Below are 11,815 nucleotides of genomic sequence, written 5' to 3'. Positions count from 1 at the left end.
AAAGGACAACCACTGAAATTTGATACAAACATAAAGGACAATTTCTGTAATTCTGTCAATTTGATTTTTAGTTGTATTTTACCTTTTAGGCTATGCGTAGTGGAGGGGCTATAAATTGGGGCGTTTTGCGCCGTGTGGCGCCCAGTCAGCAAGGGGTGAGAATTTGTTTTTGGGGTGTAATGGTGTAGGGGCTACAAATAGTAATATAATATATATATATATATATATATATATATATTAATAATATATATATATACATGGGGAAGGTTAACGTACAAATAAAATTAACGTGCTAAACATGAGAATCAAATAGAGTAATTACATATACAAGTAGAGTAATTATGTAGAGTAATTATATAACTACTCTATAGTGTAATTACATAATTACTCTACTTGTATATATAATTACTCTACTTGATTCTCATGTTTAGCATGTTAATTTCATTTGTATTTGATCCAAACTCTATATACATGTATATAACACACACACACTACTAATATAATAATAATATAATCATTCTCCTCCCCGACGACAAATACCCCACGCCTTTGCCCATTTTCGCCCCAATTTCGCCCAAATTTCGCCCAGGGGGCGGTGTTCCACCCCAATATCGCCCAATTTCGCCCATATATTTCGCCCAGTACATATGGCCTTATAAGACCACCTACTATGGGCGCCTTTGATGGCACGGAACACCACCAAGGAACGCCTTTAGGGGTGGGTCGCTGAGCCAAGGGGCATCCAAATGATCGGCGCCTATGTGTGTGAATGTGGGTCCCCCTCTCAACAGCTCTTTCCATCTCTCTCACACACACATACATATATATAGATATATAAATGGGTGTTCTTGGGGCATTAAACCATAGCTGAGCATTATTGATTGGGGCTTCGAGGCCCGGTGCTTACGTGGCACTGTGGATGGTGTAAGAGATGAAATTAATGATTGGTTGTTCAAACTTCAAATTAAAAATTCATTAGTTGTGGCCTACTAGTAATAGGTTTGGGTATTTTAGTAGAGATCCAAATTTGATAACTATTTGTGTCACTTTTTGTAGATTATAGCAATAACGGATTTGAATTAGGCCTTGTGAAAGATTGTCAGTTCGAATCTCAAACTCACCACGGTTTTCGTCTCATCGTGTGTTACGTCAGAGTTTACCAACGGTATGGTTTCCTAGGGTAACGCGCCACCCAAACTCTAAAGCTTGTGTGGGCCCGATTAAGACAACATAGTACGGCCAGAGTGGGACAATGGTGCTCTCTAAATTTGGAGAATGAAATAGCTTATTCATAAGAAAGTTGTTCAAAAAAAAAATCAAATATTCATTTATTACAGATTTATTTTTGGAGATTACATTAAAGATTAAGTATATACTGATTGGCATTCCAAAAACAGATTTTTTTTTTTTTACTTTTTGTATAATAAAAATGAGTTGATATTTTGAAGCTCTAAGTGCAAGATTATGAATCATATTAAAAATCAAATAGGTGGATTTAGCCATTTAGGGCTGGTTCATTCTTTTTGGAGGCCTAAAATAAAAAAAAAATTTAAGGCCCTTTTATCAAACTTTATTGTTACAAAACTCTACTCATTCGGGTTTTGGACGAACAATAACAAACGTTTCATATGACAAATGTAGTATTACAATAGTTAAACATGTTTTTATGTACCATAATAATTTAAAACTTTGGTCATAAAAAGTGAACATGATTTATATATAACACATATTAAATGAAAACTATTAGCTTTGATGGCAAGAAGGACGTGTGGAGAAAATGAGAAAGAAATACAATAAAAAAAGGTATGCTAAACTGAGAAATAAATAGATAAAAAAAGGGTAAGCTAAATAAGAAAAACGAAATATACAATAGAATCTCAAACCCTGGTCAGAATATTCAATTAAGATGAAGGTAAAAGTAAAACAAGCGCTTTTAACCATCCGGCCATTAAATCATATATGTTATAAATGACAATTTTACTTATAGTGTTCTATTACGAAAAAAATATAAAATATAAAAACTTGAAATGGATGTCTTATTTTTTGGGAGGCCCTAAGCGGATAAACCCTTGCTTGGCCCAACATAACAGTTGGGACGGCCCTGAGTAGATTTGTCTATGGTACTCATATTTACAAATACAATGAACCGTCAATGCCATGCACAAGAGCTTGTTTAAGGTCATGTAAAGATTTTTGAGTGAGAAATATGGAGTTTGGGTGGCGTGAATCCACAAACCTAACGATATCATATCCTTTCGGTCCACAAATTTAACGTAGCAAACCAAATATGGAGTTTGGCATTCGACAATAAGCAATATTCATGAGTTGAGTTTATACCATTTTGCAAGAATGGCAGGAGAGTCACGAGTATTCGTTTAAACCATGTAAAACAGATCACTTTGCTACATTAAATTTGTTTTGTTTATTTTAAGGGCCATTTTTACTAGTCACGCAGAGCATCCGAAAATCTCATGACGACCCTCGAATTAGAATTCCTACTTCTATAATTTATAATGGCTTGTAAACGAAAGAACAATAATTTGGTTATATCCCTTATCTCTTTGTTCGTGATGTACTTGTGTTTTAAGCAATGTTTTCACACTAAGAAGTATACCATTTCTTTTTTATACTTTCTATATTGTTTTATGTAGACAAATTGGAAACAAAGAATCTCACTTTTACCTTTAGTGTATTGCCCGAGAATAATACCATCTTTATAAAATTACTGTCAACAGTCCAACATTTCAACTATTTTTGTTTCAGTGGACTTCGTTAAAAACACTTAACGTCGTTAAGTTTTTTTCCGAGTTTCAAACCGATGTTTTAGGGCTTTTGATCAGAACAAGATACGTCGGTTTGAAACTTGAAAAAAAACTTAATAGTGTTTATTACTTTATTGAGACAAAAATAGTTGAAATGTTAGATCGTTGGTAGTGATTTCTAATATTAAGATTATTACTGACCAATACACAAAATGTGATATTATTTGTTTTTAATTTGCCTTTTATGCAACACCATTGTTAGGTAAATAGAAAATACTATATTACACATTTATCATAATTCAAAACACAATCCTTATCTTAACTCTACAACATATAGTTCCTGTCCTAAAATTAATAGTTAAATGAGTTTGATGCCAAATCAATCAATCAATCAATCATACCCAGTAAAATCCCACCGACAACAAAGCTATAGGTAGGGTCTGGGGAGGGTGGGATGTAGGCACACCGTACCTCTATCCAAAGGAATAAAGAGGTGGCTTCCAGAGGGACCCTCGGCTCAAAGTACATGTGTATGAAGCAAAATAAAGGAAATCAAAGTTTAACAGTTATATAAAAACTACTACTAATTATAATAATATTAATAATAAGGTCACAGTTTAACAGCTATATAAAAGCTAATAATAATAATAATAATAATAATAATATATGTAAGGGAAATACCATTATGGTATGTGACCTAAATAAGTTAAGTCTAAGCCCTAAGGTATTCAATTATCTCTAAAAATCCTTAACTTTAATTCTACTTCTCCACGAATTCCTATCCTCAACCATGTCCTCGAAGAGGTTTAGGTCTATCAAATCATGCCTAATCCTCTCATCCCAAGTCAATGTTTGATGCCAAATATAAGATCATATCCTTTTAGTAAAAATGGAAATAAAATTATATCGACAAAATAAAGCAGTATCTATAGATATAAATGCACAATTAGAAAGCAATTAATAAACATTCTGATTATAAGCTTTTTCCCCCCCTTGAAAGACAAATTTTATTAAAACACCTAGTTGATGTAAAGGCAAACACCACAACAATTCCAACACAAAGACAAATCTAATTAAACTTATTCTTATCCATAAATATTCTATATGTTGAAGAACCGAACAACTACCACAACAATTTCATGTCTTTCATATAAATTCATTAAACTAGTAAATGGAACATAGATGGTTGACACTAGCTTAGTTCCCATGAACAATTTGGGAGATATCATTAGCAATATTCTTGGCATCATTTGAGATACCAAACAAGCCAGCGCTCGCAAATCCAACACAATAAAGACCATCTTCTCGTTTCCAGTGGTTGGGGCTTTTGTGTTTTGGCATTCCTTTTTCATTAAACAACCCTCCATCATCCTAGATTGAACCAAAACACGTTAAGATTACAAATACTAAGATACTAGAACAATAAACAAAATGTAGTAACTTAAGTTACCTTAAGCCATCTCCTCACGGTGCTTCTAAAACCAGTAGCAAAGACAATGGCATCAAATTGTTTCTGTTGACCATTTGTAAATTTGATTAGATTGCCCTTTACAGCTGCAATAGCCTTCACAACCTAAAGAATACAAGACGATAAATTAATCATTGATTGTTGTTTATATTTTATTTGATATCAAAACATGATAACAAGATTTACCTTAATCTCTCCGGTTTTGATCTTTGAAATTGTCCCAACATCAATAACAGGTGATCGACCAGTTTTTTGTTTGAGCCAAAATGGTCCATTCAAGGGTCTTTGTATACCATATCCACCCATATCTCCATACAAAAGCTTACTAAACATTAGAACCATCTTATCAACAAATGTGCATGGCATGTATTTTAGTAAATACATTCCGAGTTGCACTAACTCCTTTGTAAGAACATGTACCTGTCACAACAAAAATTTAATTTATCATATACAATGTATTCAAAATTATAAAGCCTTTGTCCAAATTCAAACATTTGCGAGAGATCAATTATTTAGTGTGCTTACCGGGCTACGAACAACGACCGACGTATGTGCACCCCAAGTGCACAAATCATATGCAATCTCCATGCCGGAATTTCCAGCACCCACAACAAGCACATCTTTGTCTCCAAATTTCTTTCCATTTTCATATTCAATAGAGTGGATGACTGACCCTTTGAAAGTATCTAAACCATCAACGTTAGGAATAAAACCTTCACTACTTTCACCGGTTGCTACCACAAGAAACTCACTTACATACTCCTCAACCAAATCCAAATTCATATTTTTAGCGGTAACCACCCATTTTTGTGCAACTCTATCATAGCATGCACTCTCAACACTACGTTGGTACAACGGGTCTACATTAACTGATAAACATAGTTATGCAAGTATTGCACAAACATATTTTTTGGTACAAATGTTGGTGCAGACACGGGATATGCCATGTGAGGGAGTTCACAAAAGCTTTTGGCTAAATGAAGCTTCAAACGGTCATAAGCCTTCTTTTGCCACAAAGATGCATAACAATCCTCCCTTTCAAGAACAATGTTCGGAATCGAAAGAAGATTGAGACATGCCGACGTTGCAATGCCAGCAGGTCCTGCTCCAACGATCACGACAACGGTTTCTTGCTTCATTTTTCAAGCTCTTTGTTAAGGTGGTTGTAACAAGTATGTAGAAGTATGATGCATTATGTCAAGTATGGACCCTTTATATAGTACTACACAAGGGAGACAAAAGATATTTACCTTTCTTGTAACATCCTAAAATTTTAATGTTGAATAAAGAAAGTTATGTTTAGTGTTTTCGCGTTAATTATTGGATATCGAGTAAGGAGCGGATCATGGACTTGGATTAATTGAGATGGGTTAAATGAGAATGGGCCTTAGGTCCATGGGATTTAAGGGATATAAATATCCCCTAAACTCTAAAATATCTTTCATTTCACCATATTCTCTTACACTCCAAAACACACACACCTCACACCAACACCGCCGCCGGCCGAGGGAAGATCCGAGAGAGAGAGAGGGATTAGTTGTGATAACAAGTTAAACAAGATCCAAACAAGCTCAGAAAGGTATGATTCTTGATCTTTGAAGTTTAAAGATCCAAGTTTTATAGTGTAGATACGACCGAAAATGGTCGGGAAGCGTAGTGGGTGATGTCGAACCTTAACAAGGGTGTTAAAATCGCCAAAATGCTCAATAAAAACCAAAACAGCGGCTGATCTGGGCAACTTCGCCTGCAACTGGGCAACTTCGCCTTCAAAGCGATAACTTCGCCTGAGGCCAAGTTCGCCTAATTGATAACTTCGCTTACGGCTAAGTTCGCCTGATGACAACTTCGCCTAGAGCTAAGTTCGCCTGAGGCTTAACTTCGCCTAAAGCCAAGTTCGCCTGATGACAACTTTGCCTAAAGCTAAGTTCGCCTAAGGTTTAACTTCGCCTAAAGCTAAGTTCGCCTAAGGTTTAACTTCGCCTAAAGTCAAGTTCGATTAGAAAATAAATTAAAAACCTAAAGTCAAGTCGAGCTCGACCCCAGCCAGGGGCTCTGCCCCTTGGACCCTGCTAGGGGCTGCCGCCCCTAGACCCCGCTGCCAGGGGCGCTGCCCCCGGACCCCCGAACGTTAGTGGGTGATGTCGAACCATAACAAGGGTATTAAAATCGCCAAAATGCTTGATAAAAACCAAACCCGTAGCTGAACTGGGCAACTTCGCCTGCAAAACTGATAACTTCGCCTGCAAACTGGTAACTTCGCCTTCAAAGCTTAACTTCGCCTACGGCCAAGTTCGCCTAGCTGGTAACTTCGCCTAAAGCTAAGTTCGCCTAAGGTTTAACTTCGCCTAAAGCTAAGTTCGCCTAAGGTTTAACTTCGCCTAAAGCTAAGTTCGCCTAAGGTTTAACTTCGCCTAAAGTCAAGTTCGATTATAAAATAAATTAAAAACCTAATGGAAAATGTGTTAAGACAGTTAATGTAAATAAAATTTTTCCAAGCTGACCTGGCAGCTCGGCCCCAGCCAGGGGCTCTGCCCCTTGGACCCTGCTAGGGGCTGCCGCCCCTAGACCCCGCTGCCAGGGGCGCTGCCCCCGGACCCCCGTTCGTTGTGGTAGTAATTAAGACTAGAAAGATGATATAAGTAGTGATAGTTAATTGATATGTATACTTGTTATACAGTCAGCCGTGCACAACTGAGGAAAGGGATTACGATTAACGGTGAACGTAACCGTGTTCAGGTGAGTTTCTAGCCCCATTTATGTGTTATGTTTTCGGGGCTGTGTGCATACTCGATATGTTTGTTAATACGCTTATCCTAAGAGATAAGTGTATGCCTTATGTGAATAATGTGATATGTATGAATGATGGCTTGATGGTACGTGAACGATTTTTGGATATTTCACGTACTGTCAGGTTGTAACGCTAAGTATAAGGTAAGTATGATATGTATGCTTATGTGTATGAATGTGATAAAGTTAATAAAAGAAGAAAATGATGGTTGTATGGTTACGAAGAGGGTACCGGGCCCTAATAATACTCGAGGTATGATGTATGGTTGTATGGTAACAAAGAGGGAATCGAACCCTACTAATATTCGAGAACTAGGGAACCGAACCCTACTAATATTCGAGGAAAGAGGGACCGAGCCCTAATAATACTCGAGGAAAGAGGGTACCGAGCCCTAATAATACTCGAGGAATGAGGGTACCGAGCCCTAATAATACTCGAGGAAGGAGGGTATCGAGCCCTAACAATACTCGAGGAATGTAGGGCGTAATGCTCTTTATAATGTAAGATATGAAAGTAAGTTAATACAAAAGAAAGTATGAAAGTAAGAAAATATGAATGAAAGAATATAAGTTTATGTGTATTGTATAGTGTATGATTAATTAGAACTCACTCAGCGTAGCTGACTTTTAGTATGCACGCAGGTGAGTAGGATGAGGCAGCTCGCTTGAGGAGACACGTGGCACTGAATAAGAAGCTGGCATCGAAAGACTCAAGACGTTTAAGTTTAATGTTTCGTTTATTTTGAAAGACAAAATGATGCTTTAAGACAAGACGTGTTTGTTATGAAATGTTTTATGAAAGCTTTTATATTCCGCGAATGTTTTAATTAACTCTGATATTTAGAACTGCGTTTATGAGTAAATCCAACACGAAAGTAGGGCTACCGGTAACGGGGCCTTACATTTCTTTTCTAATCCGTTACTAAACTAGCTAGTTTTTGATCTTATCTTTTCTATTATCCAATATCTAACATTTAAATTTGTTAATGAACTGTTCCATCTTTTTTGGAAAATACATCTTATTATTCAGAATTTATTAATTAAATATTCATGTTTAAAACAAAATGTTCCCTCCTTGTTGGAAACAAACTTCGAGAACATTCGTTACAAATTTCATTTACCTAGAATCTTTGTGTTCATATTCTCCTAATTAATGTATGTCTTATCTTAAAAGAATTGTAGAACTTTATATTTACTTTGTTTCCTTGAGGACTAATGAATAGTTGAACACCTTAAAAGGTAAAGAAACAAATATTTAATCAGTACTTTTAGTTGTTACCAATGATAAAAAAATATATATGGAAAATGTATATTATAAAGTTAATTAAAAGGAGACTTGTTACTTTATACATTTTGTTTTTAAACAGTGCCAATTATATGGAAAAGTTTCAAATGTTAATTTTTTAAATGGTCGGTTTAGGTACTATGTGATTGTTTTTGCATGCATGCATGCATGCATGGCATGTAAACTATCCATATAGAGACTTGTGTACTTTAAGATGAGACTATATATGCACTATAATTAACTACAATCAGTTTTTAAACATAACCGTTGTAACTATCTTATCCACATCTTTATAATCACAATGCATAAAAGCAAAAGATTGATGCCATTTATTATCATAAATATATTATAAAGTTTTTTTTTAATATACAATTAAAAAAACTGTAAGATATATAAAAGATCATATAAGAGGTTTATGCTATGTGTAACCAAAATTGCTTATGTTTAATTAAGAGTTAGGACAGATATTATGGTTGACTAGATTATTGCCATAATTGACTAATTTTGACCGTAAAAATCTTGACTATTTTTGAGAGGTTACGGGTATGTTTGGCAAAGAGCTTTTAAGAGCTTTAAGCTACAAGCTTTTAAGAAAAAACTCATATTTATTGAAAAGTATTGTTTGGTTAGAGTAGCTTGAAGCTTTTAGGTTAGAAGAAAAAGTTTGAAGCTAAAAGTTCCAACTACTAGCGTTTAGAAGAAGCTACAAGCTTTTAAGATTTTAAATTTTACAATTTTGGTACTCGAACTTCCATAATCTATTGTTAATTTATATAATAATTACATATTTAACCTATATTCAAAACCAACTACGCCCATGACTTTTTAAAACACCATAACTTTTTCGCACATTAATATTTTTTTAAAAAATTGCATCATAAAAGCGAGCATTTTATTCTCTTTAATTTGAGTATCATATTGCTATACTTCTTTAACTTTAAAAAATTAACATGTTATGTGAATATTGGTTAGGACCGACAACAAGTCGAGTTAGGCAAATTTAGGTCATTTGTAAGACCAAATTAGGGTCGGAACGAGTCAATGCAAAAATGGCTAATTTAGTTCGTTCATGTTGGTACGATTTTGAGTCGAAGGGTCAAGTCTAAATAAGTTTCGGATTAAAACAGTGCACCGTGCGAGCACTCAGCTAGTTTTATTAAAAGCTCCAGCTACTCTACCAAACACCAAAATATTTCTAAAAAGCTACAGCTACCAGCTACAGCTTCTAGCCACCAGCTACCAGCTAGCAGCTTCTAGCTACAGCTACCAGCTAGTTTTGCCAAACATACCCGTAGACTATGCTTGACCATTTTTTTCTATAGTATGACTGACCTAGTAATAATTTTGTTGTGGCTATATTTGAACATTTTTTTAACAGATATGGAAAATTTTGATAATATTTATCGTCTATTTTGTATGAAATATTGAAATGGTTAATAAAATGAATCATTATCATTCTATTTTCTTCTTTGGTTATCATCTAGGCATAAAATGAATCATCACTTATTATTATTATTATTATTTATTATTATTATTGCTAACAATTTTATTAGTAATTAGTAATAATAAACAATAATATATGAATACTAATAATAATAGCTAGTTTTTAGGACTCTCACGTTGTGACGAGATCGTTAAACAGAACAAAAATAATCATAAACGTTGAATCACGAATGTGTGTTGTGAAATGTTAACTCGCCATATTTAAAATAATAATAATAACAATAATAGTATTGGTAATCTTTTAATAATTATAATACAACTAGTATGTCTATTCGAGCGTTGCGGCGGAGCTGGTTAAATACACGACATGTCTGAAAGCTACATAACATTGAGGTGGTTGTGAGGAGGTTGGCTGACTCATGCTCGTTCTTTCAAGAGACTCATAATTGTTAAAAAAAAGTTATATATATTTTATATATAATTTTGTTTTAAAACATATCTATAGAAAATTGCTTCTTGGTTCAATGGAAAGAATTGTGTTGTGATAGTCTATAGAATCAAAGGTCATAGGTTCAATCTCATCGGTGGTGTTATATTTTAATAGAAAAACTTTACTTTGTGTTTTGTATGAGTTATTTTTGTAACTTTTTATTATCATAATTATTTATTTATTTTTTATGTATTTGCTTTTGTCTTGGGCTTTGAAAATGCAACACAGTTAGAAAAGTTTTAAACTATTTATCATATAATAAAAAATGTTAATTAAGAGACTTTCTTTTATGCTTGTCCTGAGCCTCAAAATGATAAAAAAAATTTCGAAGACGACCCTTAGCATACTAAACTAAACGTGCAGAAGATATATCTCAAATGATGGTTATACAATATCCATAAAAAATACAATTGATAAATAATGCTTAGTTGTGAGACAACAACATTTTGACATTTAATAGTTTTTATTAATAGAAGACATATTGCAAAAGAAAATGTACAATTGATGAATAATGCTTAGTATTTAGACGGTATTTTGACAATTAATAGGTTTTAATAATAGATATATTGTAATATACAAAACATTAATGATTAAAAAAAATAATCTTGATATTATAATAATAATCTTGATAATTCAAAAAAGGTGACGGCACAACTCGTAACCCGCTTACTTGACTCTCTATCATGAATATTTTGTTCGATATTAATGAAAAAAGTAAAGTTAAAATTATAAATATTAATCATAATATTATAATAATTGTAAATATAATATTTATAGTATAATGATGATAGTAATCCTTAACCTTTTTCCATTCATTAAAAGAAACACCCATATTCCATTAATGCATGACAATCAAAAATGTTTTATCATATTCCAAAATGATCTCATTCCGCTTTCTTTATGGGTAAGAATGTAAGATGAATAACTGATATGAATAAGATATTAATTATTATGTGATTCATGGTTATCCTTAACATGTACACAACTAAAAACTTGAACGAGTCTATATCTTTCTAAATAATATAGGTTCAGGTCCTATGATCGTTAGAAAAAATATGTAATTTAAAATAGTATAGGTTCGGTCTTGAGAGTAAAATATGTAATTCGTATCACATATAAAACATGTAACACCCAAACCCGTAGAGATGTCGTGCCACTTTAGAAAAGGAGGGCTAATTTATTATATAAAATAAAGCGTGTATCAAAATATATAATCAGAATGTACCCAACATCTATGGGCATTAACTATTTAGTTTGGGTAACACATACGTCACACCTCAAAACCCGAGTGCATGACTTAAGGTGAAATTAAACACGACTTACACAACAAAAGACTTCTACTCATTTCATAATTTTGTTTACTGGTAAAAATTAAGTTGAAATTATACTATTATGAATCATGTCCAAGTTGGATGATCCAGATATGCTATGTAACCACCCATTAAACTCACCTTAAACACATGTTAAAACAAGTTAGCTTATGTTGATGAGTTCTCACATTATTAAAGCTTAAAGCATTTGTTTTGTTACTTAGTATTCATGACATTGTCAAATTTTCTTCACACACACTTATAAAACAA

At 33.7% G+C, this 11,815-nt stretch overlaps 1 protein-coding gene across 1 annotated transcript; it reads right to left on the bottom strand.

Annotated features, from left to right (window-relative positions):
- Window positions 1-3,959: 3,959 nt before the first annotated feature.
- LOC143557478 (putative indole-3-pyruvate monooxygenase YUCCA10) lies at window positions 3,960-5,369 on the bottom strand. Its single transcript, XM_077046535.1, has 5 exons — window positions 5,192-5,369; window positions 4,756-5,099; window positions 4,417-4,650; window positions 4,213-4,335; window positions 3,960-4,133 (listed from the first exon to the last, which is right to left on the bottom strand). Exons 1-5 carry the CDS (start codon window positions 5,367-5,369, stop codon window positions 3,960-3,962), a joined length of 1,053 nt encoding a protein of 350 aa, XP_076902650.1.
- Between the last annotated feature and the right edge of the window lie 6,446 nt (window positions 5,370-11,815).

Source organism: Bidens hawaiensis, unplaced genomic scaffold, assembly GCF_021521415.1.
Source record: "Bidens hawaiensis isolate Kalapana, Puna unplaced genomic scaffold, B.hawaiensis_p1.1 tig00018977_1, whole genome shotgun sequence".
NCBI lineage: Eukaryota > Viridiplantae > Streptophyta > Magnoliopsida > Asterales > Asteraceae > Bidens > Bidens hawaiensis.
Note: the sequence above shows the minus strand (reverse complement) of the source record. Positions and strands in the feature narration are given on the sequence as shown.

What these genes read in the sequence shown, in the direction of transcription:
- LOC143557478 (XM_077046535.1), bottom strand. Translation starts at nt 5,369, where the DNA reads ATGAAGCAAGAAACCGTTGTCGTGATCGTTGGAGCAGGACCTGCTGGC. An exon ending in CGGTCGTTGTTCGTAGCCCG is followed by an intron (nt 4,651 to 4,755) that starts GTAAGCACACTA and finishes TTGTTGTGACAG; the next exon opens with GTACATGTTCTTACAAAGGA. An exon ending in TCAAAACCGGAGAGATTAAG is followed by an intron (nt 4,336 to 4,416) that starts GTAAATCTTGTT and finishes TGTATTCTTTAG; the next exon opens with GTTGTGAAGGCTATTGCAGC.